Source organism: Gallinula chloropus (genome assembly GCF_964237585.1).
Source record: "Gallinula chloropus genome assembly, chromosome: 31".
Taxonomy (NCBI): Eukaryota; Metazoa; Chordata; class Aves; order Gruiformes; family Rallidae; genus Gallinula; species Gallinula chloropus.
Window position 1 is genome coordinate 648,376 of NC_140116.1, and position 27,694 is coordinate 676,069.

Below are 27,694 nucleotides of genomic sequence, written 5' to 3' on the forward strand. Positions count from 1 at the left end.
CTGACTGGCTGGAGGGGAAGGTGGGCTGGCCAAACCCGGCCTTTCTCCCCTTCCCATTGGTGGCGTCCCTCGGGAGGGCGGGCGCGGTGCGGCCGTCCCGCCTCACCATTGGCCGCCCGCCGGTGGCCGCGGCCCGTGGTCCCGCCCCCCTCCCCGGTGCATCGCGGCGGCCTGAGGTGGGAGGGGGGCTGGGGGGTCGCCGGGGCGAGCGGGCTGCGGCCGGTGAGTGCGGGGCGAGCGCGGGCAGGGGCCGTGCGAGGGGAGGGGGCGGTCGGCGGGGCGCCGGGGGCCGGGCCGGGAGGGGCCTTGAGGGGGCCGGGGGATGGAGCGGCCTTGCGAGGGGCCTTGCGAGGGGCCGGCGGCCTCCGGAGGGGCTGCGGGGGGCTCGGGGGGGGCCGGGGGCCCTGGCGGGGGCTGAGGGGTCTTGTGGGGGCCGGCGGGGCGGGGAGGGCCCTGTGAGGGGCCAGGGAGTGGAGCGGCCTTGCGAGGGGCCGGGGGTCTGGTGAGGGGCCCGGGTCCGAGGGGTCCTGTGCGGGGCCGGGGGGGCGGGGAGGGCCCCGCGAGGGGCCTTGTGAGGGGCCGGGGGGGTTGGGAGAGCCGGAGGGGCGCTGCCTGCGGGAGGGGGGGGTTGGGGTGGCAGCGGTGGGGCCTGGGCAGGGGGCTGTGGGGAGGAGTGTACCCCGCACCCCCTGCCCTGCCGCGCCGGGCCCGGGGGGGGGTGGGCGGGGGTGTCACTGCCTGGAGGGCGCAGCGGGGGCTGCGGGGGGTGTGCGGGGCAGCAGCGGCGTTTCCCGAGGTGGAGGCCGGGGGGTGTGGGGGGTGCGGGCGGTGCTGCGTCAGGGGGAGGGCTGGGGCCCGGGGCCGGCCCGGAGCCCTGACGGGTTCCCTGCACCGCAGCCGGTGCGCGGCCGCAGCCCCGCTGCCCTCACCGGCCTCCCCAGCCTGCGCCGTGCCTCTGCCGCCCGGGGGCAGGAGTCCTCCCGCTGTGCGGGGCCGGGAGGTGTTCCCAGAACACCGACAATTAACTGCCGAGGGTGCTGAAGAGCAGGCGGAGCTGCCGCGAGGGAAATGCTATTTCCCCCCGTGCCCCCCCCAGCCACAGCTCCCCCCACCCCCTCGTTCCATCCCCGTTTCCTCCACGAGGAAGGCAGCCAGAGGTGAGTCCGGGGCTTCCAGTGCCCGGTCCCCACGCCTCTCCCCCCCGGTGGGTGCTCCCGGTGCCGTGCCCGTTCCGTGGGCGCGGATGGGCTTTCCCAGCGCCCCGAAGGCGGCCTCGCGGTATCCGCAGAGGGAGCTGTTGCAGAGAAGTTGTGGAGCCTCCGTGTCCCCGCGGGGGGACCGGCCCTGCGCCCGGGAGGAAGGCGAAAAGAATAGGGTTGTGTTTGGGTTTGGAGAGGGGAGAAGAATCCCCTGCGGGACGTGGGGTTTCTTTCCTGCGGCGCTTTAACGGTGCCCTCGTTGTTCCCGGGTACAATGATCTTCTGGAGGGGGGGGTCTGTCTCTTGCAAAGCTTGGGAGGCCAAACCCGAACAAAAGCTCCTGTGTGGAGCCTTTGTTAATTGATGGGAGGTAAACTTGGAACAATCAGCTACCTGTGGGATCGCCTCGGGTGTCTTGCCAGAGCCCGGGAGCTGTTTGGAGGAGTTTTTGGAGCTTTTCACAGCCTCCCCCTAACTCAGCGCTGCGTTTCCTGCTGGATGCTTCCACTGGCAGGCTGTGCCTGCCACGTCTCTCTCTGGAGGTGGTGTAGATCTCCAGGCCTTTCCCCGGGGAAGCTCTGGACAGAGCGTTTTGGCTCGGGGACTCGGTGCTTTCTGAGCTCACACAGGCTGGGGCTGCCCCGTCACGGGGTCTGGCTGGATCATCGGGGTGAACCCAGGAGATTTTGGGACCTGGTAGAGTGGCATGAGGCAGCGTGTGCCTGTGTTTGGTGTGAGAACTCCTTAAATTCCTCCTGGAAACCAGCTCCTGGCTTCCTTAGAGCCTGCCCGGGGGGACAGCGTGGGAGCACGGCCTGGCCTGTGCCTGGCTTGAGGAGGAGCAGCTTCCCCAGAGGCACCTGCAGTGGGTGCCCTGAGAGGACCAGGGGAAAGCAGGGTGGGTCTGGCAGCACCCCAGCTTCTCCTCCTCTGTTCCACCAGCCTGTGAGCCCTTCTGGTGGGTGGTGGGCACGGGACGTCCCCGAGGGGGTCAGCGGGAGCACCCCTGGGGCGCGTATCGCTCTGCTGCTGCCACACAGCCCTGCTGTACCTGCTGGGTGCTCAGGCCCTTGGTGCTTCATTCCCTCTACCACAGCTCCCTGCCAGGAATGGTGTTTGTGTGCCCAGGGCCAGGGCAGCACATCCAGCCTGGCTGTAACTCTCCATCACCAGTTCAGCAGCTGTTCCCTGGGCAGTACATGTCCGTGCCATAGCATCCTCTTCTGAGTGTGAGTTCCCAGACTAAACTCCTCCTGCAGAACTTCCCCAGCACGTGAGGGCTGGGATTGTCTTTAATTGTCACTTAACTCTTTGATACAGTTTGGATATTTAACGATAGTTCAGAGCCCCTCAGCAGAAGATCCAGGCTGGGCTGGGGGTGAAGCAGCTCTGAGGGTGACTTGTGCTCAGCAGGGGAGATGTGGGCACTGGGTGTTTAAAAGATAATCCACCTGGTGATTAAAATATGGGGTTTATTCCTAATGAGCCTTCTGAGCTTCGTCTTGGGATGTCAGACCTGGAGATTAGCCAGGCTCAGAGCCAAAGCTGAGGGAGAGGGGAGGGTTTTCCAGCGGGACCACAGTTATCCCCTTTGCCCCCTGGAAACTGGGAGAGCTGGGGGGGTTTTCACCCCTTAAGGTGGAGGGATGGAAGGTGGCATCTTATATCTGCCTTTTTTTGACTCGATGACCTCTTGAGGTCCCTTCCAACCCCTGCACACCCCGGGTGGGGGGTTGTAGCATCCTTGGAAAAGATACAGGGGGTGGTTTTTATCACCCAGAACTGAGTTTGACTTCTTGGTGCTGCAAAACGATGCACAATTAGGCTGTGGGAGGTGGATGTTTGAGAATAGCTAATGCCTGGCCGTGCTCTGCATAATGCATCTGGTGGAGGAACAATAAATGTGTGGATTTAAACAGAATATAGACAGCTAATTATCTCTGGGGTTAAATGGGCAGTTCATTCTGGAGGAAATACTGGAGGGGATAAAACAAACCCCGAGCACCAGCCCAGCCCCTGGGAGTGATGCTCAGGGAACTATTTATTTATTTAAAAATCCTGAAAGGGCTCTTTGGGTTGAATGATTTTTAAGATCCTTTGTCCAGTTCCACATCAGAACTTGTCTGGGGTGGAAAAAGAAGCTGATTTAGTGCAGGGGTTTGGCTGTTCCCATGGATTTGGTGCTTGGAGGTGGCTGTGTTCCTCCTTCCCTGGGTGCTCTGACCAACCCGTCCCTTGGTAGAAGGAGCTTCTAAAAAACTGATGGTCTCAATTTTGGGGGAGGAAAGGGGGAAAAAACCCCACCATCCCCCAAACCCAAGGAAGATAAGGTCAGGCTCAGCCTGCGCTCTGCACTTGGAGGTGCAGGGTGATAAACCTGCCTGGCTTGGATGGAACCCTCAGCCTGCCCTGTTCTGTGGCGTGTTTCGGGGCGAGGGGAGTCAGTCCTTCCCCCAGGACCCCCAGCTGCTGGGCGTGGGGGATGGATGGGGCTGCTTTGCTCTGCTCTCACCTAACAGGTATTTGTCAGGGTCAAAAAACCCCCCAACCAGACCCCACACCCAAAGTCTCAGGGCTTTGGTGCTGCACAAACCCCCAGGATCCATCCTGGGAAAGCCGAGGCTTTCGGGATACTGATCCAGGGGGGTCGGGTGTTTAACCCCCTCTCTGGGTTGTATTTCTAGTGTAATTTTCCCCTTTTTTTAAAATTTTACCCCCCAGGACAGGCTATAAACTGAGTTAATTCCCCATAGGAGTTAATTCCCCCAAGGAGAGGGCGTTGCAGGGGGCTGCAGTGCAGGGGGCAGCCCCCCAGCCCCTCCGAGGCGCCGGAATCTCCATAAAAAGATGAGTTTTTATTTGAGAACGATTATAAATGCCAAACAGGGCCATTTATCCCACCCAAACTCAGGGGGGGTGTGCTCAGAGGGGTTCCCCTTCTGTGCTTGATCAACAAGATGAAAATAGCTTGGTGAGAGACTACTTAACTCCAAAGCCAATTAGCCAGATGCCACTGTACAGCCTGGGAACAACCCACCGCGCCGCCTGTCCCCGAGCCCAGCGCCGCCAACAAACCCTCCCAGGAAACACCTTGCTTTATTCACCACAAAGGGATCCTTCCTAGACTAAGAAATACAATTAAACCCAGACAAATTCCTCCCTGTTTTCTCTTCTCTCCCTTCAGACAGGGAGCTGTGGAGTTCGGGGAGTTTACCGGAATGATCCGTCTAGACGGCGCGAGGATCGCTCAGCGAGCTGGAGCTGGGGGGGTGGTTTCTTGGGGAGTCTGGGCTTTTTTTTTGACTCTCTGTCTCTAAACTTTCAACTGGTTTCCCCCTTTCTGGATAAGAACTCAGGGAGGTGCAGGTATTTCATGGTCTGGGGAAGTTTTGTGGGGAGGAGCTGGGTTGCTGTGTCCGCAGTGAGGTTTCTGTGGGTTAACCCCGATTCAGACAGGAGCCAGAGCTGCTCTTGGCTGTCCAGCTCCGTTCTTTCCACGGGGTACATCAGCTGATACATTCATTGCACCATCAAGGAGTAAAGATTTGCTATTTTACCTTCATCAGATGCACCAGTGGGGGTTGTTTCCAACCTGTTAACTCCTCATCTTTGTCCCCGTGTCCTGGTTTTGGGCTGAAATTGGGTGAATTTTCCTTCTGGTAGCTGGTACCGTGCTGCATTTTGGATTTGGTGACACTCAACTTGCCAAAGAGCAACTCAGAACCTGCTGTGTGTTGTTTGGTTCCCTCCTCCAGACTTAATTCCTGTTTATTTCTCTCTTTGAAGTGGGTAAAATGACATTTCTTGGGCGATAAGCTGAGATTTTTTTTGCAGATTTCCCCAGAACTTCACTGGCAACTCTGTATTTTACAGCTTGTTTTGTCTCCAGACTTCTCCTGGATGAGATGTTCTCTGTGTTACTTGCTTCCCCAGGGATGCACAGAGGGGTTTTCAGTGTTCCTTTGTTTCCTGAGTGAAGTTTGGGGCAGCGTGGGGGGAGTTCACCTCCGTTTCTCTCCTCTCGCTACCCGGGTGTTTCCACACTCCCCCCTCCCCAGATCAAACCCACTTGTCTTTATTTAATTCATTAAATTACCAAGACGACTCGTTGGTGTGTTTGTGGGTCGGGTTTCAGATGTATCTCAGTTTGTACTGGTTTGGTTTGAAGCCCTGGGCAGCGTGTAGCAGCCCCGTTTAGCTCTGGTACCAGAGGTCAGCGCGTGGCCGCTTCCCATCTCCCTGAAAACCCGCTGTTATCTCCGAGGTGCTGGAGGTTCCTGGCAGCAGGACGGGTGCTCTGCCCACGGGACACTTCCTGGTCCGGGACACCAGGCAGGGAAGTGCAACCTGGGTGTGTAGTCGTGCCAGGCAAAGCTCAGCGCAGCTCCGGGCACCCGGCTCCGGCAGCGCCGCTCGCGGCCGTAATCCCTGGCTAAACCCCTCCGGCTGCTCCCTGAGCAGGGGTCAAGCGCTGGGAGCTCTGCGGGGTGGGTTTAGCTCCTCCAGGCAGCCAAAGGAGTGACAGCATTTAATTTGGGGAGCAGAAGGTGCCGAGGCAGGAGGCTGTAACCCCCTCTCCTTTCGGGACGCCGTTTGCAGGTAAAAATCCCTTTTTTAATGGATTTATCACACAAAGAGGGAGCACTGGCCCCATCTCACCTTCCCATCGCGGGGCTCACGGGGCAGAACTCGCCTGTAGCTCAGAAAAGGAAATCCTGGTGGATTTCCATCTATTTTTAAATCAAAATAGGCTCGTTAGGACCCTGGGGATGAACCCTGGGGCAGCGTGGCCGGTCTTGGGTTGGCAGGAGCTTGGCTGCCTTTCCCAGGCTTATAAAGCGGAGCCTTAAAACATCATCCTGACCCAGGCTGGGTGGGAGTTGAACCTCTAATTATTCCTGGAGCAAACGAGCTGCCTGTTTGTGGAGGTTGTGGTTTGGTTTGGTTTGTACATTTGAGCTCCTGGGTCCTGATAAAACCTACGAGGTCTCTTGATGTTCACTGAAATGTTTTACTCTCCTCCATCACCGGCGGTTTTTGGGGTGGAAACAGCAATTTTGGGTGTTTTTCCTGCTCCCTTGTGAATGGGGATTTGAGGTGCGGTGACGTGGGGCCCGATCCTCGGGGCTGGGCGGGTTCGCGGCGCCGCAGAGGTCTCCATTGTCTCCTCACCTCGTGTATCCTGCTGTTCTTTGTTTAACCTGTCATCCCCTTGACGTGGGGCCTGCTGCCCCTGCCTTTCCCGGGCTCCTTGGAACACACACGGATGTGAAACCACACGGAGCCGCCGCTCTCCCTGCTGCCTGCTCAGGTGACAGCGTCGTGCAGGGGCTCTGAATGGAGCCTGCTGGAGCCGTGCCGTGTCCGTGGGGATCGGGATCTTGTTGCTTTATATTTTAATGTTCCTTTTCCTTTTTTCCCCTGGGTAGCTGTTGAAATAAAACACACGTTTTACCCTTAAAAACCCACGAGCGAGACGGCTCCGACGAGCTGGGAGCTGAGGGTGTGCTGTGGTTACTACAGGAGCGATCTCCTTATTCCCTTTTTCTCTTTCTCTGTGGGTTTGGGGTTTGGTTTTTTAAATTTATTTATTTTTCCTCCCCCTTCTTTCTTTCCCAGAGCCTGAAAAGACCCATCTCAGCTGCCACGGCCGAGCTTCCCGGCGAGAAGCTGCTCTTCAGAGGAAGCAGCCGCAGCGCTCTGCCGGCCTGTCAGCAGATTCCTGACAGCTCCAGACCCTGTTCACCCTCTCAGCTGGGATTTGGCCACCCCACCCCACATCCCTGCCTCTTCTCCCACCCAGACAAGGCGGCGTGTGAGCCCCCCCCACCAGCTGCGTTGCTCAGAGGCACCGACTCCTGTGTCTGTCATTGTCCCCCCCTCCTCCTCAGCTGGACGTGAGAGGGATCACGCTGAGATGTCCAAGAGGCAGAACACGAAAGGTAGGACGCCTCTGGACACCACACAATCAAATGCCAATAAACAGCACTATCGATTCCAAGGGTATCAATTAGGGACGGGGTTAATTGCTGCTGCTGTGCTCCTTTCAGAGCTGCTGGTGCCGCCTGACAGCTGATTGTCGCTGTCTCGGTGACATCGTGTAACCTGTTGGGTTTGGTGACATTTCTCACAGCGTTTCACGTGTCTGGCTGGACAGTTCTGATTTCCTGAGTCCCTCGCTTCCCCGGGCAGGCGGTGGGAAAGGGGGGGAAACCCCCCAAACCCATCGGTATTTCCTAGTTGAAGACTCACAGAGCCAAACTTCTTTGTTTTACTGGGAGCCCCACGACTTCCCCTCACTGGGGATGGCCAGAGTGGTGTCTGATGGACTCAACTCTACCACGACTTAGTCCTTGTCCACCCCCTGAGTGCCCTGTGGGGTTTCAGGGCCACCTTTTCTCTTGGAGCTCCTTGTCCCAGCAGTGCCAGGGCTCTGGTTAAGAAACCAGCCATGGAATTGAGGTGGGATTGCTCAGCTCAGGTGCTCAGGATGCAAACCAGCCCTGTTTAACCCTTTATTCCTTCTCCCCTTTAGGATGGGTACAGAAGAGCAGGTCTGTGAGGAGCTTTCCCTTGCTTTGTCTCCCCACTCTGGTTTTCCTCCTCCTGCCATCACATGTAAAGTGGCAGAGCCGTTCGTGCATCCAGCAGCTTATTTCAGGGAGGGATCTTATTTGTCCTGTGTGAAACATTAATTCCACAGTGTGTGTGTGTGGTGGGGGAGAAGGGGGGTTGAGGGTTACGCTTCTCTCTTTATTTGAACTGGCTGCTAATTAATAATTTAAGGCGAATGGGTTTGACAATTCATGTCCTCTACCTCAGGAGAAGAGCTTTTGTTCTCTGTAGATTCCACCCCCCTCACTGCCCACCCCAGCAGCTTTGGCATAGAAACAGCATCTACCTGAGGAGCCTGGATGTCCTTTGAGAGCCAGATCCATCTGTGACCCCAAGAAATTAGGACCAGTTATGGAAATCGTTGTATAGGATAATTCTGGAGTGAGTTTTAGAACGTCCTGTTTGTATTTGTGCTCTTGGAAGTGTCAGTACAAGGGATTAAAAATAAACAACAGTGGAAGAGAATTAATGGGTCATGGTGGGGGAACAGCATGAGGAACCTGTGGGAGACAACAGAGGGGAAAACACGGGGAGCCCATCCCAGTGAGGGAGTTCTCAGGGCTTCGGCGCGAAGCCAGCGCTGTTCTTGGTGCTCCCCAGCAGAGAGAATCCTCTGGCTTGTCTTGGGCACCTCAAGGAAAGGGAAGGCAGCTTGGCCCTGACTGTGTGACACCGAGCAGGAATGCAGAGCAGGCTTTAATTCCCCCTGCCACCGGGGATATCAAACACACCCTCTGCTTTGTTAAGCAGCTGGGCTCCAGCCTGCGTCGCGGCGGCGATGTGGACACGAGGGAAGGGGAGAGTTAAAGCTGCAGACTCCTCTGGCTCTGCCCTGTCCTGTTCAGGCTGTGATTGAATTTTCAATTACCACTTTTCTGCTGCTCCAGAATGTTAATGTAGTCAAGGAATGTTTCCCAGGCCCCTGCAAAGGAGCGTACCTTGGCCAGGTGAGGGATGTCTTTACGGTCTCTCTCTCTTTACTGGAAGCAACACCACAGCCTGCTGAGGGCTGATGAGCAGCACTGAGAGACAGGGAGCTATTTTTAATAGTTTCAATAATTCTGAAGCCGAATGAGAAGCCCACCTGCTTCTGCTGCCTCAAGGCACCACGGAACACCACGGAACGCCACGGAACACCGTGAGCATCGAGCCACTCAGAAGGGTGTTTTTAAATCCATCGACTGTACAGGCGAAGCTGGGGCACAGACCAGTGTTCTGCTCTGGGTGTTACTGGCTGTGAGTAGCTGTTTGCTCAGAAGGTCTGTGCTGAAGGGAAAACCTGCTGCTTCGTGGCCAAAGCAGGAGGCAGAGCCCAGGTTAGACCTGCAGCTGTGGTGCTGGCTGGGAGGTGACACCGTGGTGGCAGCTTGAGCCGGGCTCCCAGTGCTTCCTTGTCCCTGGGATTTGGGATGGATGCTGAGGACAGTCCCTCCCAGTCCCCACCCTTGTGCAGAGACACGTGCCTTTTGCCCCTGGCAGAAGTACCTGGTTTTGGCAGCAATAACTGGGTGTGTTTGTTTAGTTTGGTCATGGCTGAGTTGGCAAGGTCAGGGTGGGTTATTTTCATTCCATGTTTAATACCATATTCTAATCCCATGTTCTTCCAGGAACGTGACCTTACACAGGGAAGGGCTAACTCCTCCCCTGCCATCCAGCAGCCATCCAGCTGCTGCTGGAGATGGGATGTCTGGAAGGTTTAATTTCCTCCCCATGGAATGAATTCTTCAAACTGTGGGTCCCTCTCTTGCCTGTGTGACCTTAGGCTGGCTGAAACACAGCAGCTTGGGGTTGTTTGTCATAATTACACCCTGCTGCACCGATGGCTTTCCAAGGTGGAGTTCAGACCAAGGATGTGATGCACGCTCAGCCCCTCAAAATCCCCTGAAGAACCATAAAGACTCAGAGGTGCAGCTGCCACCTCTGTGGGCAGGCTGGGGCTGCAGGACTGTCCCAGGGCTGTCCCTGGGGCACTCAAATACACCCCCCAGCAGCTGACTGAGTACCAGGCCCTGGGACCAACGCTGAGCGAGGGCAGCTTGGTCACCCAGCGGAGCTGCTCGGTACCTGGGTGGGTTCTGGGGAAGGGGGAGAGTTGGTGTTTCTGGGCAGTGGGGGAAGGGGGGGTGTTGGTGTTTCTGGGCAGTGGGGGAAGGGGGAGTGTTGGTGTTTCTGGGCAGTGGGGGAAGGGGGAGTGTTGGTGTTTCTGGGCAGTGGGGTTTTTTTTCTGCTGTCAGTGAAATGCTGCCTTGACAGCAGCAAACCCAGGAATATTGATTCGAACCCCAGCTTAGTCCTTCCTCCTCTCTAATTTGTGAGGAGAAGGGCTTAGCATCGGTACCTCTGCTGCCTCTTAGCAAGAGCTGTTGTCAGGAGGGAAGAAGAGGCAGAACACTGTGCTGTCCCTTGCGAGGAGAAGCACAGGCTCTGAGGGGGGGACACAGCAGCACCTGCCGTCCTGGGAAGGTGCATTAATTCCTGGCCAGTCCCCTCTGCAGTCCTGGGCACAGCCACCTCCTGGTTCTCACAGCACAGGGACTGCTGAAGACCTCTGTAATTAGAGCAAATTGGTGACACTCTGAGCCAGCAGCGAGGTGCCGTTCCTTTAAGAGCTGTTTTATTCCACATGAGCTGAGGGCTCTGCGCTGTCCCTGGGAGAGCCGCTGACCTGCAGAGCCACGGAGTCTATAAATGTTTCACAGTTTCACTGAATCCTGATTGCCCAGCATGTTAAATATATAGATACTGTCCAGTTCCCCTGTGCCCAGAGAGTCCTGGCCGGGGCAGGAGGGTGAACTTGGTGTTTGGAGCTGGGTTCCTTTGGTTGCGTGCGCCGTGTTCCTGCGCAGACCCACTGGGAGCTGGCAGATGGGTGAAGTGGGGGGGAGAAGTGGGGTCAGGGGAGCTGAAGCCATACATCTAACCCTGCTGTGTGCGTCCCTATAGGGTCCTTCATGATGCTGGTTGGGACAAAGTCCATGTTGTTGTCAAGCTGGTGCTTTTATTTCCCTGTGCTTGGGGCTCTTTAGGAAGGGACTGCCCACCGTGGCTCAACAGTGAGCCGGGACTCGGCTTGGAGGCTGAGGGGTTTAAGAGTGGCCCCTGTTCCAGCTCCCTCGAGGTGTCAGGGGTGAGGTGGCTTTATTTTGTGTGTCCCAGGAAGCAGAGCAGGCGTTCCTTGGGTCTGTAGTCATGACATTCATGTGGGTTTCACAGAGAGAGAACACCCATCGGTGGAGTCGCGGGAGCAGCCGGCTGATAGTCAGGAGGGTGGATTCTTCCTGGTGTCAAAGGGACCTTGTGTGGAATAGTCCCATAAGCAGGGCTGGATGACAAGAGCCAGTGGTTTGTGAGAGATTTCTGACCACCTCCCTTTTCTGGAGGATGCAGTCACGAACAGAGAAGCAATTAAGGCCGCTGGCATCGTCCCCGGGGTTTATCCCGTCGAGCGGTGTGTGTTTTAGTGCAACACCGATCGGGCTGAGCCCGGCCGACCCCCTCCTCGTGTCAGACGTGACATGCAGAGGCTGAGCCTGGCTTGGGGAAGGAGCTTTCCCTTCCCTCAAGGTTGTTAATGTGGAGATCTCACTGGTGGCTGCCAGGCTGCTGTCCACGCCGGTGCGAGCGCTTTAAATTCTGTCCCTCTTCCAACGATACCCAGCGTCAGGAGAGAGCAGAGAGCCAGCAGCCCTTCTAATGATGCTCGGGGGGGCTCAGGGCAGCATCAGACGTGAACAGTGTGGCCTTTGTTGCATAATTTTTGCATGACAAACGTTTCAACTCCAGGAGGGTTTGGGCCACGGCAAAACGACTGGAAGCTGGAGAAGCAGCTCTGAGCTCGGCCCCTTGTAAAGAGCGAGCGCCGACGGAGGTGTGGGACAGGGGAAGGATTGAGCAGCACGAAATGCTCTGCGTGGGGGAGCTGAACTTCATCTTTCCTGGCACCTGGGGCCTTGGTGGCTGCTCTGCAGTGAAGAGCTTGAAAAAAGATGGCTAATTCTCCCTGGGTGATGGGAGCCTGAAAGCTCCATTTACAAGATTAAGGGCTGGGAAGTTGGTAACTGGAACTTCTGAGAGCTCGGGGAACTTGAGAAAATCTTGCTCATGGGGCTGCAACGGGCAAGGACGGAGCGGGGAAGAATTTACCCGTTCATCTGGAGCCTTAATCAGAGCCTGACCTTTCCATCATGCTCACAGTTCTGTCACTGTGTGTGGAGGCATCTGGGTTTAAATGCTACATCAATGTCTGGGAGCTGCAGAAGTCAATGGTGTGTCTCAGAGCCGCGTGCGAGTTATTTAGGGGAGGTGAGGGGAAAGAACATGAATCAGCAGCTTGGGATATCAGCTGAGCTACAGCAGGAAGGGCAGCGAGGGAGCCAGGTCCCTGCACAGCACCCTGGCCCCGTCCCCGGAGCCGCTGGAGCTGTAGAACCCACCTGAGAAGCTTCTGGAGAAGGACAGGTGGCTTGTGCTTCCCTGTCTCCGTACAGAGCTCGAGGTGGATGCAAGCAAACACCCTCCCAGGAAATCTGCCTGTGGCTTTGTGCCCCAAAATCCCTGCAAGGGGCTTGGAGACCTGGAACTGGGAGTGTGAAAATCCTCTGGAGTCCAGCTGTCATCGCTGCCTGGGGACACGCGTCCTTCCCGAGGCGAAGGCACCTGAAACACTGACCTGAGCTGCGTCCTGTCACAGCAAAACACCTCTACAAACAGCTCTATCCCTTTTCCACAGGGAATTTAGCCTGCTTGGGCCTGTTGGCAGGAAGAGGGAGCGGGAATTAGCGACGTGAGGATCTCTGGGTGGAATGGTGGGGCCGGAAGATTTATGTGACCTTTGCTCGCTGGCAGGAGCGGAGCTGGTGGTGATGGCTGTCTCAATTATGGGTCTCCTTTGGAACGTGGACGCATTGCCTTGGAGATCAGAGCTGGCAGGGAGCACAAGCTGCTGGATCTTCCAGCCCATTTATCAGTCTGCTTGCCATTTGTATCTGCAGGTGGAGGAAATTGTTACCCATGCCGCTCCAAGGCGCTGCTGTTAACTCCTCGGTGCTGGGCTCATGTGGAGATGGGGGAGAGGTGTTGGTCTGTCTGCTTCCACAACCATCCATTCTGTACCAGCCCACTGTGGGGCTTGGGGTTCCTTGTGGGTGGGTGGGTGGGGTTTTTTTTGGCCTGTGGCTTTTGATCTGTGGGTTAGTTGGTTTAAACCCACCCAGAGCCCAGGAGTGAATCAGCTCCTTTGGTTTAGGTGGAGGGGGCATCGATTCAACTGGGGTTACCTGAATCTGGTCCTTAAGCCAGGCTGGGATATCGTTTGTTTTACCTCCTCATCCTCCACTAACCACATGACAGAATTAGCCAGCAAACACTGTATATCTGCAGGATTTCAATTTCTTCCTTGGCAAAGCAGCAGCTCGGGGCTGACCTCTTGCTTCCTACCTTTCGAAATGTCTCTCGGTGCCCGGTGTTCAGAAGAGCCTCCCTCTCCTTTGCCTTCACAGATCCCTCTGGGTTTATTTTTGACGTGCAGTCCAACACCGTGATGGCCCAAGGAGGAACCTTTGAAAACATGAAGGAGAAGGTAAATGTGCCTTTGGAGGCTTTAACTCTCCACGTGCCGTGGAGGAGCTGCTGAGCGCTGTGTCTGCATCTCCTCTCTGAGATGAGACACGGTTCTGTCTGGGAGCTGAGCTGCCTCTGTCAAAGGCAAAATTTCATCCAGCTTAATCGTCCTGGTGCATTAAAGTTTTGTAAGGAAGTGGTGGTGTGAGGCTCTGCGGGCTGAAGCTCTACCCCTTCCCCTGTTCCCTCCAGATCAGCGCCGTGCGGGCCATAGTCCCGAACAGGAGCAACAACGAGATCGTCCTCGTGCTGCAGCACTTCGACAACTGCGTGGACAGGACGGTGCAGGCCTTCATGGAAGGTAACTCCTGCTGGGGCTGCTGGCTGGGTGACTCCCCTCCGTGGAGCTGCCTCCCAAGCAGCAGCAGGGCTCAGCCCGGCACACCCCGCTCCAGGCTGTGCCTGCAGGTAGAACTCCCCAGGGGTGATTCTCTTCCTGGGCTTTGGTCAGTGTTTGCTCGACTCCGGGGTCAAGGCAGAGATAAGGGGTTGATAGCCCTTTAGATAGGGGAGGTCAGGCGTTACAGCAGCTCCTGTCCCTGCCTACGCCATGGGGATGTCTTCGGCTCCGATCGCCGCTGTTTGTACTTTGAAACCGGGCTCAACCCTCCCCTGGCTGCGTCAGGCGGAGTGACTGACCCGGGGAAACAGGCGGCTGCTGCTGACAGCGCCTGTCGCCTTGTGACTCCCGCACCGGCCAGCGCTGACAGCCGCGCTTCGCCTGCGGCAGCGTGACAGCTGTGCCCCAGACCGGGGCGTCCTGACACAGCCCCTGTCCCTGCGGGGAGGGGGACGGCCCATGGCTGACCTGGGTGCAGCCTGGACTTCACAACGTGCTCCAGCACGCCTGTGGGGGCCTGAACCTTTAGGATGGGGGAGCCTAAACCTTTAGTATGGGGGGCCCTAAACCTTTAGTATGGGGGAGCCTAAACCTTTAGTATGGGGGGGCCCTGAACCTTTAGTATGGGGGGGCCCTGAACCTTTAGTACAAGGGAGCCTAAACCTTTAGTGTGGGGGGCCCTGAACCTTTAGTGTGGGGGGCCCTGAACCTTTAGTGTGGGGGGCTCTGAACCTTTAGTATGGGGGGGCTCTGAACCTTTAGTATGGGGGGGGCCCTGAACCTTTAGTATGGGGGGGGCCCTGAACCTTTAGTATGGGGGGGGCCCTGAACCTTTAGTATGGGGGGGGCCCTGAACCTTTAGTATGGGGGGGGCCCTGAACCTTTAGTGTGGGGGGCCCTGAACCTTTAGTATGGGGGCGCCCTGAACCTTTAGCACAACAGAGCCAAAGAGAAGACTCTCCTTTTCCCCCCTTGATGGTTTCCCCTCTGCCCCAGCAAAGCTGGCAGGGCATTGTGAGGGAGCCGTGCTGCTCAGTGGGGTGTTCCCAACGCAAAACGAAACCCGTCCCCTCGTTACACCTGCTGAAGGGAATTGAAACTTGACCTTTCAGGGAGTGTCACCACTGGCTCCGGGGCTGAGGCGCTTCCACGTGAGCGGGGCAGGGACCAGAGTGGGTGCCTTGCCTACTACTCACCGCTGCTTTTCCTTGCAGGCAATGCCAGTGAAGTACTGAAAGAATGGACTGTAACAGGCAAAAAGAAGGTAACACTCCTTAAATACACTTTGCAGAGGCATTTGGCTCTTCGTTTTGAACCTTGGGACCCGGGAGAGCAGTAGGAATTCCTCGTGGTACAGATGGGAAATGAAACCAGAGAGCAAACGTGTATATTGCTGTTAGCGGAAGCGCTGCGTGAAGATAACCCCCAGGTTATCGGTGCCTGGCTGTTCAGGGCAATGATTTACACCCTAATTTGGGTGTAACATCATCTCCCCACGTTTGCATTGAACATCGTTGTCAGGCAACGACGTTGTGTTGAACACACAGCCTGTAAAAAAGGGCTCTCAGCTTTCTCTCCTCGCAGTCGCCTTCACTCCGCTGACCCACTGCAGGACCCCTAATTCACACACACAGCCCCACGCTGAAGTAAATCTCTCCCAGGTCCATTTCTTTCAGGGGAGCTCTGTAATTCACCGTTCAGATAGTCAGGCTGCTCCATTTTTCATCGGTAACCTTTGGAGCTGAACAGTTGTGTTTAATGCTGAGCTCTGTGGAAATATATTTCTCTGGCACGTAGGCTTCCTCGAGTGTTTTCCCTCCTCCTTTGCTCAGGCCTCTGTGAAAGGGTTAAATAAAGGTCTGCAAAGTTTCAGTGCTTGATATTATAATACCTAAATCCACCAGGACGAGAATCAAATCATAATTATTCATCAGGACTCCTTTGAATCTGTGAAAAGCACTGGCATGAAATGGAGAGGGGGAAAATGTGACCGAGTAACCCTGCGCTGGGGAATGAGGGGAGTTTTCTCAGAGCAGGGTCTAGTGAGGGGCACCCTGGAAGCTGCACCTCACCAAGGAGCACCCCAGAATCCCCCAGCCTGTGCTGTGGGCTCCAGCCACGGTGTTCCCCATCCGTTTTGGAGCCTTCAGCTGATAACCAGGGCTCTGCTGGCACACCATCAGAGAGGATAATGTATTTGCGCCTCGTTAATGCCACTATCTGTCCTCATTGTTGGGTAAATCCCTCCTCCTGTTAATAGGATCAACATCAGGCTGGCTAAAAAAGCATTTAATTCAGCTACTCTCAGCTGCTGAGCAGGAGCTTAATTCCCCCATCAGGAATTAAGCCCAACATTTATTTCTTTATTTCTTTCTTCTCCCCCTCCTCTTCCTCCCCTTTCCCTTTGTGGTCTGGACACCTAATCCTTAGAACAAGAAGAAGAAAACCAAACCCAAACCACAAGCTGAATCCAGCCTCCCAGAGCCTGGTAAATTGGTGTCCACTGAAGAGGAGAAGGGTGGAATGAACGGTTTCCATGTCAACGGCTGCGCCCACGACACGGAGTCTGTGGACTCGCTCAGCGAAGGTTTGGATGCGCTTTCGATTGATGCCAGAGAGCTGGAGGATTGCGAGTCCGCGGCGCCAGACATGCCTGAGAGCACAGGTTAGTCTCTGAAGTGGGGCAGGAGACGGGCACCGAGCGCTGGCAGAGCAGAGGAGCTGCCTCCTGCCTCTTCCCCTCCGCTCCTCCCTGGGCTGGGTCAGCGCTGAAGGCTGCTCTGTTCAGATACCTGCTCAGGAGAGAGCAGCTCACCCCGGTTCTCTGATGTCGCTGGCGATTTGACTGGTGGATATCGCGGTGTCGAGGCGGTCGGCGTTCCGCTGTCCTCTCCCCTTTCCCCCTTCAAACCCGTGTGCTTTCCTACAGCAGTGCCTGAACTAGCGAACGGAATAGCAGACTTTGACACACAATCGCTCATCCTGCATCCTTCCCAGAGCCCTTCGTCTCTCCGGCAGCGGCCTGAGCAGAGGAGCACTAGCAGGTCTCTGTCCAGAGCAGCAGCCAGCAGCACCACTGCCGCCTCCCTGCCCGCAACGCGCCTGGAAGACGTTCCCCTTTCACCTGCAAACAAGAAGTTAGGTAAGGGCCTGGGGGCTGCACGCTCCCCCCTGCCAGAGCGGGTCGCTGCTGGCTGAGTTCTCACCTCCTCTTCTGCTGTGTCACTGACAGACAGGGTGCTGAGGCAGGCTGGACTTTGATTCTAATGCGAGCTAACACGCTGCTTGTTATCTGGCCGGTTCCTCGCACTGGCTGCTCCTCCTCTTCACCGCACGCCGTGGCAGGAATCTTGACAGCAGTTTAGATGTAGTGCCTGGAGCAGCAAACCCACATGTGTGAGAGGAGCAGGGGAGGAAGCAGCCGCTCTCGCTGCATACGCTTAGCCCAGCTTTGTGCTCCATCACAGAGCCTTCAGGTTGTTTCTCATCTCTTTTTTTCCCCTCTCCCTCTCTTGTGTGTGTGAGTGAGAATCAGTCGAGAGGCCAGAAGTTCGGACCAGCCCTGTCACAAGATGTGACAGCTGCCTTCTACTGAGTTCTTTACTTTTTTTTCCCTTTTTTCCCCCTGTTTTCTCCACAGCTGAGTTCTTAGGACAACGAGTGGGGACAGGAGGGACCTCTGAGCCCTCGACCGGGGTGGTGGTCGCTATACTCAGCTTAGGCAGAGGAGGTGGTGTTAGTTCCCCTCCTTGCTGCACCCAGGAGCAGCTGGTGGCAGAGCTTGGTGGGGGGGAAGCAGCTACACCCCAGCAAGCTCCAGGGAGCATGGGCAAGCTGAGGCACAGGACTGACTGTGGCAGCGATAACCAACCCCCTTTACCTCCTGATTTGAGGAAACAGCCTTAATTTTTGGCTCTGAGTTAACTCCCTTCCCCAGGCAAGCTGCTGTTCCCTATCATTTAGTGATAGGAGGTGTTGGTCTTTGGCGTAGACTCATTCCTCCTCTCTGTTCCCTTGCACAAAAGTAACTCAAGGCACCTTTGGTTTCTCTGCTGTATTGAAACACGTGGAGGGACATCCCTCCCTCTGCCCAGAGAAGGAATTTCTTGGAGCCTTGGGAAACCTTTCCCCACTAAGAACATCTCTCAAACTGTCCCTGCTGAGCCTCGTGCCTTTGTGACAGGGAAGGGAACGACAGATTTCAAACCAAAGCAGTGCCTGGTTTCAGAATAAGCAGGGGAAAAGGCGTCTTTCCCTGCTGGGAGGGCTTGGTGAGGTGACTGACACGGCTGTCACCGTCCCTCTGTCTCTCTGGCAGGCTCTAACATTGAAAAGTCGGTGAAGGATCTCCAGCGCTGCACCGTGTCGCTGGCGCGGTACCGGGTGGTGGTCAAGGAGGAGATGGATGCTTCCATTAAGAAGATGAAGCAGGTCTTTGCTGAGCTCCAGAGCAGGTAAGTTCAATGCAGGGACGGGTCCCGATGTTAAAGCTGAAGGCCAGTAGATAGAGAAAAAGGTTTTGGGCTCTCTGCTGAGCTCGGGCTCTGTGTCTGTCCAACGGGGCCGTTCTGACCATCCTGAAGCTGTAGCTAACGTGAGGAACCAGCCAGGTAACACCCAGATGGGTAGGTGCTAAGGCTAACTGTGCTGGAGGGAGGGCAGCTGGGAGCTCAGGGTGCAGCAGCCTGTGCTTTTGGGAACAAACACTCCTATCCAGAGTGTTCCCATTGTGTTTGGAGAGAGGGAGCCTGGGAAGGGACAGGTACGCACAGCGAAGATCGTCCTGTGCAGCAGACCAAACCTCATACCATGCACAGTGTTCCTCTGGGTGTAACCAGGACTTGGGTGTTCCTCTGAGTGTGATCAGGTTTTGTGGGGTTTGAGGTTTTGTTAATGAACATCTTTATTGGCTTCTAAGTACTCTAAGGTTGATACTCCAAAAGGCCTCACGTCAGGTTTGCTCCCTCGTCGAGAAGCTGCTGCTCTTGGTTACACAAACACTTGTGGCACAGAAATACTCAGAGTTCTCCTTGCCTGCAGTGAGAAACGTTTGACAGGCACCTGAAGCGCTGCTCTGGCTTCGAAGGGTTAAAGCAGATGGTTGGCAGGCCTGCAAACCCCTGTCAGGAGCTGTCTCTGTCTGAAAACTGACCCTGCAGGTAGCAGCAGTGATGTAGGGTGCTGTGTTCTGGAGCCTTGGAGCAGACCTACTCCTCCTGCCTGGGCTGCTTCTCGTGCTCACCCTTGTGTTTGGGAAGTGTTCTCCTGTCCTGAAGCACGTGGAACCTTCCCCTGTGTTTAACCTCATCGTGTGCTGAAAATACCAACAAAAATAGTTATAAATGGCTTTTAAACTGACAGCAGGAGGCTCAGGCCAGGCTGGAGGGGCAGGGTTAATGGTGTCTGTGGGCTCTGACTGGCCTTTTCCTGCCAAGAGCTCTGTGGGCTCCTCTGGCCCCATTCCAACAGCTCCATGTCCTCCTCATGTTGGGGGCTCCAGAGCTGGAGGCAGCACTGCAGGTGGGGTCTCAGCAGAGCAGAGCAGAGCAGAGCAGAGGGGCAGAACCCCCCTCAGCCTGCCAGCCACGCTCCTCCTGACGCAGCCCAGGATGTGGTCGGCCTTCTGGGCTGGGAGCACCTGAGTCCTCTCTGCAGGGCTGTTCCCCAGCACCTCACCTCCCAAAACAGCACCCTGAGTCCTCTCTGCAGGGCTGCTCCCCAGCACCTCACCTCCCAAACCAGCACCCTGAGTCCTCTCTGCAGGGCTGCTCCCCAGCACCTCACCTCCCAAACCAGCACCCTGAGTCCTCTCTGCAGGGCTGCTCCCCAGCACCTCACCCCCAGACCAGCACCCTGAGTCCTCTCTGCAGGGCTGCTCCCCAGCACCTCACCCCCAGCCGGGGTGGGTGACAGGGTTGCCCCAGCCCAGGTGCTTCCCCAGCTCGTCCGGTTGTGACTGTCTGCAGCAGGATGTTGTTGTTGAGTGTTGGCTGGCAGCTTTTGTGTCTGCCCCTCTGTACAGCTCCAACAGCCATGAGAACCTCTCTGGCATGGAATAGGTCGTCCCTTTGGCTCCCTGAGTGATGCCTCCGCCTTTGCCTTGTGCTGCCGCCTCTCGCCCGCTTGCGTCACGCTGGGGAAGGTGAAAGACTCCAGCCCCGTCCTGCAGCCACAGCTGAGCTGGCAGAGGGGGAAGCAGGACGTGGGGTTCCGTGAGCGGTTCCGTGGGCGGGGAGGCGAGTGCAGGGCTGGAACGGGGCCACCAGGAGCCTCCCTTGGCAAATGCCAAGCCGAGGAGCCGCTCGGCATCTGGCTCTGCCCCTGGCCAGCAGTGACCCTGCACCGGGGCCGTTCGGCTCGGTGCAACGAGATTCACTTTCCTTTCCCTGGCAGCGAAGCAGCTGCTGAGCGAATTGGACCTTGGTTAGTTATTTCTGCTGGTGTTTTCCCAGTGTGACACGGAGAAGAATTAGTGGGGTTTAAAACCCTCCGGCACGAGGTGGGATCTGAGAGTTAAATCCCTGTGCTGAACTCTCTCTCCAGCTGCATTTCCACTGAAGGAAAACCTGCTCTCAGAGCGGGTTCGTTCAGCTGAAACGGGATATTTTAAGTAGCTAAAGCTTGGGCTGGTTGAACTTCTGCCTGTCAGGGCCCCTCGGGTGTGCTTGGAACCAGTGAGGCTTCCTAGAGGTCTTGACCTTCATCTGCTCTCACTGGGTAACGTGCTCGTGGTCTGAGGTACCTGAGGGGGAAGGAGACCTGTGCTGGGGGTGTGCTGGGGGGTGTGCTTGGGGTACACCTCAGCCTCTGAAATCCATCCTCTCTGAGCAGCAGCTGCTTTCACCTCCTGTTCTGAGAGGATTTGCTCCTCTGCGCTGGAGATAGTCAGGTAACCTGAGCTGGGGGATCCTGATAGTCCTTCACTTCCTGAGCACTTTGCTGTCTGCTGCCAGGGAAGGTCTGGAGAAAACCCAGCCAAGCCCCAGGCTGGGCAGTGTGGGTGAGCTCAGCTGCAGCAGGTAGCTGAGGGGCTGTTTGCCAGCGCTGAGTTCACGGCTGCGCTCGCCTGTGCTGCCCTGCGGCAGAGCTGCCGGCTGTTCCTCCAGCTGCCCCCCATCACAGGGGGTCTTTGGGGTGGTTGTGTTTCAGCCCCAAGGAACACCATCCCCAAAGCCCTTCGGGGTGCTTGTGCAAACAGCCATCATCTTCCTCAGCATCTGGTAGGCGCTGCCCAGCCGAGCAGCCCAGAGCCCCCCAGCTGAGCATTCGGCGTCATTTCACCTTCAGCACTTGTCCAATTCCCCTTCTTCTTCCTTGTGCACGTGTTAAACGTCCTCTCCAGGAGCCCAGCCCTTGGAGACCCTCCTGGGCTCTCTCTCCTCCCTGGACAGAGCAGTTGAGAGGCAGCCGTGTTTCCGAACGGCCCCGGCGAAGGGGCGGCCGCTGCGGGGTGGCGGGGGGTCTGATCCGAGTCACTCATCACCCCCAACCTCGGGCAGCACCACCTGACCTCCATCCCTCAGCCAGCCCAGCTGGAAAATTGGGTAAAGGCTCCAGCTGAGCTCTGCTGAGCAGCGGGAATTGCAGAGAGAGCGTGAGCCACGGGCCAGCCAAGGAGGGTGTGTGGAGAAGAGCCCGGAATGGCCCATCCTCAGCGGGTGCTGGTGCTGTGGGAGCTGCTGTGTGCGCAGGGAGGAGCTGGAATGCGGCGCTGCAGCCACCAGCCTGCTCCTCTGCCTTAATTAATCATTAAGGCCACACTCCCAACTGTCTCTCTCCAGGGGCATTCCTCCCACTGACGTGGTCTCTGGGCACGGGGTGTCCCCCTTCTCCCTGCCCCTGGGCGGTGCGGAGCCGGGTCCAGCCGCCCTGGGGATGGCTGGAAAGGAGGTGAAGTCTTATTAGTGCAGCTCTTGACACGCGCCGTTGTCTTTGCACGCTCGGGCTGAGAGAGCCTGACCTGAGCAGGCCCCTGCTGTGCCAGGAGCAGAAACAATCCCTGCCCTGAAAAGGCAGACGGACAGAGCGATAAATCAACAGAAGAAGCCAAATGTCAAAGCTGCTGTTCAGAGGGAATTGTTTAAATTGATCTCGCCTCGGCGCGGGGGGAGCGGGCTGGGCTTTGCATTTCAGATGCTCTGTGCTTTCCCTTTCAGGCAGGCGTCATGCAAACGTCCTGCCCCTGTGCCAGCCAACCTCCCTGCCTTCAAAAGGGAGAGGAGAAAAGAAAAGCCACCCCACCGCAAATAAGGGTATGGCAGGGCTGGTCCTGCGGTGCTGCCGCCCGGCCCTGAGCCGCTCGGAGCCCCCGCAGCCGGCGTGGGAGGGGGAAGCTCAGCGATTGAAGCCGGGATGGAAAGGGAGCTCGTTAAAAAGCCGGGCGGCCAACGCGGCGGCGGCTGAGCGAAGGGGACCCGCAGCGACGCGGGGCCGGGGCTGTCCGTGCCCGGGAGCAGCGCAGGGCTGCGGCCGTTGGTGACGCGCAGCCACGCAGGGAGGAGGCTGCTTTGGAGCCACAGCTCGGGGGGCACAAAAGGAGCAGCCACGGGGAGAGTCTGGCTGCTTTATGGCAAAGAGCTGCCGCCAGCGCCGGACCCCGGCCGGAGATCCGGAGCTGGACGGACTGGCTGTTCCTTCCCTGCTCCCCTTGTCACCTGAATCACTCAGCACCCACATCCCCTGGCAGCATGAGCCTGTGAGGGGTGGTTATGGGGGGCTCTGCCTTGCTGGAGGGTGCTCGGGGGCCTCAGCTGCTTAAATTTGGCTGTTCTGCTTGCCGTGATGCTCGGGGGGGTTTGGGGTCTGACGGCAACAGACATGCTCGGGGCTCCCGGTGAGCCGAGAAGCTTCGCTGTGACCCCCTGGGGTGTTCCCTCCACAGCCAAAATCGGTCCTGGGGCTGTAAGAGGTTTAGATAAGGTAACAGGGGGCTGGGAGTGCAGCACCTGAGGGGCTGCCTCGGGTGGGACGGGTGCCCCAAGGCCCGCAGCCCCCCTCCTGTGGCCGTGGCCCCTCGTCCCGCGCCGCAGCTCGTTAGCTGGTGTCCTGAGCACCTCTCTGCCCTACTTGGCTTCAGTGGTGAAGCCCAAGAGCACAGGGCTGCCCAAGAGCACAGAGCATCCCAGGAGCACAGGGCTGCCCAGGAGCACAGGGCTGCCCAGGAGCACAGGGCTGCCCAGGAGCACAGGGCTGCCCAAGAGCACAGGGCTGCCCAAGAGCACAGGGCTGCCCAGGAGCACAGGGCATCCCAAGAGCACAGGGCATCCCAAGAGCACAGGGCTGCCCAAGAGCACAGGGCTGCCCAGGAGCACAGGGCTGCCCAGGAGCACAGGGCATCCCAGGAGCACAGGGCTGCCCAAGAGCACAGGGCAGCCCAAGAGCACAGGGCTGCCCAAGAGCACAGGGCAGCCCAAGAGCACAGGGCATCCCAGGAGCACAGGGCTGCCCAAGAGCACAGGGCTGCCCAAGAGCACAGGGCAGCCCAAGAGCACAGGGCTGCCCAGGAGCACAGGGCATCCCAAGAGCACAGGGCTGCCCAGGAGCACAGGGCTGCCCAGGAGCACAGGGCTGCCCAAGAGCACAGGGCTGCCCAGGAGCACAGGGCATCCCAAGAGCACAGGGCTGCCCAGGAGCACAGGGCTGCCCCCGACAGCGCCGCTCCCTCTCCCCTTGCCAAGGTGGCTCCGACTTTTACCGGAGCGAGGTGACCCCGTACCCGGCGGCTCCCCGGGATCGCCGCGCCGGGCCCCAGCCCGGGCCAGTTTAACACCAGCCAAACTGGGACACAACCGTGTCCAGGACAAAAGCCGGAGCGCGGCGCGTTCCTGCTGCCACCTGCCGGTGTCTGCTGGGCGTCCGGGTCACCCGGGGACCCTCCCGGCGCTGGGAGTGCCACCCTCCTCTTTGTTTAACTCTCAACCTCTTCCCTCTCTCTCTCTGTTTCCCCTCTCCAGCCTCATGGATCGGGAGGTGGCGTTGCTGGCTGAGATGGACAAAGTGAAAGCAGAAGCGAGTGAGTCTCTGCCTTGTACCCTGCGCTCCGGAGGGGAGGGGGATCCTGGGCTTCACCCCCTGTTCACAGCATCCTGAACTTCCCAGCTCTGTACCCCAGCAAAACCCACCCCATGCCTTGGGCTCTCTATATCCTGACTGGGTGGTTCTATTTTGACCCCAAACCATCCTGTCAGAGGGCATAAACCTCCCTCTCCCATGGAGCAGGGGCGGCATTCCTACAGTTCTCAGCCTTCCTGGGAAGCAGGGAAGGGGTTTCTTCTCCCAGGAGCAATCCCCAGGGCCGCCTGCTCCAGCAGCACCCAGCCTGGCTGTTTGGGAGGGCAGAGGGGGTGGCAGGGAAGTGGGGGAGCCCAGGGAGAGCTGGGGCTTGTCTCCCAGCTGGAGTCAGCTCCCAGCTCAGGTTCAGCCTGTGCCTGGGGCCGCAGGGAACGGCCGGAGCTGCTGAGCAGCTGGCGCGGCGCCGTCTGGGAAGGGGACTGGGGGAACCTCCTGGTTACCAATAAGGGGCCTGGTGTCGGGTTTGGGGCTGTTCCACTCTGGGGAGGTGGGTTGGGCAGCGCTGGTGCCTCAGCTGCCGTCTGCTCCGCAGTGGAAATTCTGCTCGGCCGCCAGAAGAAGGCAGAGGCCCTGAAGAAGCTGACGGACGTGGCCGTGCGGATGTCGGAGGAGCAGCTGGTGGAGCTCAGAGCCGACATAAAGGTGAGTTCCCCCCACCCCCCCTTAATCCAGCCCAGTCCTAATCTCACCCACACGGTGCCGCAGGGATTAACGGGGCTGCCACCTCCCTGTGTTCCTGCTCAGAGACACCCAGCTGGTGTTATCCCACGTGTGGAGCAGCTCGAGCAGGTGCCTCTGAGGAGGGACCCCTGCCCCCCTCACACCCCCAGTTGAACCCAACCCCCAGTCAGCCCAGTCCCTTAGTTCTGGTTGGTGGCCTCTTGTTTTCTTACTGGTTTTCTTGGCTGGGCTGGGCTGTTTCCTGAAGTGATCCTGGAATTGTGTCCTTGGTCCTTGTCCTTCTGGTTCTCTGGGGTTTGGTGGGGGCTGTGCTGCTCCCTTAGTTTTACCCCAAAGTTTATTCTCTGGCAGCTCCTTTAGCTCTGAGCACTGAGCCAGGCTCTTAACCCCCACACGTCCCCACAGCACCCTGCTGACTTTGGGGTGCTGCCACAGCAAATAATTCCCCTTTCAAAGCCACAAAAACCTGCTCGACCCCCAGCAAAGGATTAGTGCTGCTGAGAAACCCCATGAGGGTCCCGAGCCCTGACCTTGCAGGGAGAGGGGGGCTCTTTGGGGCTGTTGAGGGGCTGTTTGGGGCTGCTGAGGTGCTGAGCTCACCTCCAGCACCGTGTTCTCCATTCCCAAAGTCCCCAGAGCCGTTTCCCTCCTCACTGGGGCGGTTGGGTTTTGTTTTTCAAGCGGTTCCTGAGTCACACAACCTGTTCCCAGCCCAAAGCAGGAGGGTTTTGCCCCCGTTGCGTGTCCCCTGCCCTGCGTGGCCCGTCTCACACGCCTGTCTCTGCCTTGGCAGCACTTCGTCAGCGAGCGGAAGTACGACGAGGACCTGGGCAGGGTGGCACGGTTCAGCTGCGACCTGGAGGCGCTGAAGAAGAGCATCGCCTCCTTCGGCCACGGTGAGCTGGGCTGGGGGCTGAGGAGCCCTCCCCGCTGCCCCGACCCTCCCCGCTACCCCGACCCTCCCCGCTGCCCCGACCCTCCCCACTGCCCCGACCCTCCCTGCTGCCCCGACCCTCCCCACTGCCCCGACCCTCCCCGCTGCCCCGACCCTCCCCGCTGCCCCGACCCTCCCTGCTGCCCCGACCCTCCCCGCTACCCCGACCCTCCCCGCTACCCCAACCCTCCCCGCTGCCCCAACCCTCCCCACTGCCCCGACCCTCCCCGCTGCCCCAACCCTCCCTGCTGCCCAGACCCTCCCCGCTGCCCCGACCCTCCCCGCTGCCCCGACCCTCCCCGCTGCCCTGACCCTCCCCGCTGCCCCGACCCTCCCCGCTGCCCCGACCCTCCCCGCTGCCCCAATCCACCCCAACACACAGTGGGACCGGGAGCTCGTTGTTCCCTCTGGGCAGCAGGAAGAGGACCCAGCCCTCCACTCCGGGGTGACGGCGCTGGGCTCCCCTCAGCGCCACGCTCATTTTTGGGGTGTTTCCCTTCCAGTTTCCCACCCCAAGAACAGCTACTCCACCCGCTTGCGCTGCAGCTCGGGCTCAGCCTCGGCGCCCGGCGGTGCCGCCGACCCCGCGGCTCCCTGCGCCCTCTCCTGCACCTCGGCCACCAGCCTCACCGCAGCGAGCAAGAAGCCTTCGGCCTCGGCAGAGCTGGGGGTGGGAAACACCCCCCCCCGCCCTCCCCAGCCCTCACGAGAGGTAAGGGCGCCCCGGAACCTTCTTTTCGGGGGGTTGGGGGTTCCCTCCCAGGCTGGGGAGGTGGGAGCTGCCTCCAGCCCCCCTTTCACTCACCCCTCTCCCTCCCTTCTGCCTTTCTTTGGCTTTGCAGGGGAACAGGAGGCCGGGGACGGGGCCCAGGGCCCAGGGCCAGCGCCACACCGCCCCCCCCGCCCGCAGCAACACCGGGACCCGGCACAGGAACCCGGCCCAGGCCCCCGGCAGGCACCAAACCTCCCCCCCGGCAGCAGCGGCTCCCAGCACCGGCCAGACTCAACCCCCGGGCCCCGGCAGCACCTCGGCGCAGCCCGGCCGGCCCGGCACAGAGCCCCGGGGGCTCCCCCAGCGCAGACCCCGAGCCAGTCGCCAGGAGGGAGCGAACTCCTGAGAGCCGGGGCTGCGCCGGCCCCTGGCCCGGCCCCTGGCCCCCGGAGAGCCGGGGCTGCGCCGGCCCCTGTGCCCCCCAGAGCCGAGGCTGCTCCCAGCTGGCATCCTGACCACGGGCAGTTCCCTCTTCTCCGGGGTTTTCGTGCCATTTTTCCTTTTCTTTCTCCTCCCTCCCTTCCCCCTCTGCTTTGTGTTCTCCTCACGCTGCCCCCCGAGCGCCTTCAGCCCCCCCCCCCACTGTCTCACCCCTCCTGTTCCTTCCCCCTCCAGAAATCCTTCTTTTTCCCCTCAGATCGCTGGCAGCACCGACCCCCCCCCACCCCCGCGGGGTCTTTTCTCCCCCACGCCAACATCTGGGTGCTGCCTGCGAGGGGAGGGGCCGGTGCCAGCCCGTCCCTCGTGCTGGCAGCGAGGATGATGAGGGCTGGGACAGGGGGAGAGCTGGGGCGGGGGGAGCTCTGGGTGTCCCCCCCGGGGCCGGACGGGACACAGGGGCTGGGGTCCTGCACGTTTCACCCTCACACTTCACTCTTCTTTTCATTCCCCTCTTCTTGCCCTGCCTTCCTCCCCCCAGCTCCCCCCTCTCTTTCTCCTCCCCAGCTCCCCCCTCTCTTCCTCCCCCGGTTCCCCCCCCCCCTTCCTCCCTAAATTAATTTGATAGCAATACCAATTAAGGGAGCTCATCCTGGCTGCTCCCGGGCGCGGATCCCCCTCCTCCTGCAGCGTGGGGTGACATCCCTGGCTGGGCCCTGCTGCCACCGGTGACCCCGGGGCTGGGGGAGGAGAAGGGGGTGGAGGGGGGGTCCCTGGCCACACTGCCCCCCCCTCCCCGGGTTTTGGGGTTTTTCTTTCTCCCTCTTTCAAATTAAATAAATGAAACCTGAGTTTCAGCTTTCAGAATGTTCTGCTGAAGTCACTGAGCCCCCCCCCCCGCCCCCTCCCCTGCCCCCCCCCCCAAGGTACCTCGTCCCCGTGGGCTGCGATCTGTGTGACACCCCCACCCCCGCCCCCCTTTCCCCCCAAACCCGGGGGCAGCTTCTCCCGGAGAGGAGCCGGGATCGGCCCCGGGGGCTGCGGGAGGGTCCGGGCTGGGAGGGGGGTCCTGTTCCTCCCCCTCC

General features: G+C 58.9%; 1 protein-coding gene across 5 annotated transcripts; it reads left to right on the forward strand.

The window, feature by feature from the left end:
- The first annotated feature begins 147 nt into the window (after window positions 1–147).
- SPATS2 (spermatogenesis associated serine rich 2) lies at window positions 148–27,463 on the forward strand. 5 transcript variants are annotated; one of them, XM_084277262.1, is made up of 14 exons: window positions 148–222; window positions 6,819–7,141; window positions 13,313–13,392; window positions 13,626–13,734; window positions 14,988–15,037; window positions 16,204–16,438; window positions 16,703–16,915; window positions 18,092–18,227; window positions 23,727–23,785; window positions 24,377–24,486; window positions 24,589–24,633; window positions 25,319–25,421; window positions 25,963–26,171; window positions 26,302–27,463. In XM_084277262.1, exons 2-14 carry the CDS (start codon window positions 7,117–7,119, stop codon window positions 26,575–26,577), a joined length of 1,650 nt encoding a protein of 549 aa, XP_084133388.1. In that variant the 5' UTR covers window positions 148–222; window positions 6,819–7,116; the 3' UTR covers window positions 26,578–27,463. The 5 variants fall into 5 exon arrangements, with proteins under 5 accessions (XP_084133388.1, XP_084133390.1, XP_084133391.1 ...); XM_084277264.1 differs by having other exon boundaries at window positions 16,706–16,915; XM_084277263.1 differs by lacking the exon at window positions 148–222 and adding an exon at window positions 6,257–6,510.
- The last annotated feature ends 231 nt before the right edge of the window (window positions 27,464–27,694 follow it).

Excerpts from the sequence above, each read along its gene's own strand:
- SPATS2 (XM_084277262.1), top strand. The coding sequence starts at position 7,117 with ATGTCCAAGAGGCAGAACACGAAAG. Across the intron at positions 16,916-18,091 it reads ACCTGCAAACAAGAAGTTAG|GCTCTAACATTGAAAAGTCG; the intron begins GTAAGGGCCTGG and ends TCTCTCTGGCAG. Across the intron at positions 26,172-26,301 it reads CTCCCCAGCCCTCACGAGAG|GGGAACAGGAGGCCGGGGAC; the intron begins GTAAGGGCGCCC and ends TTGGCTTTGCAG.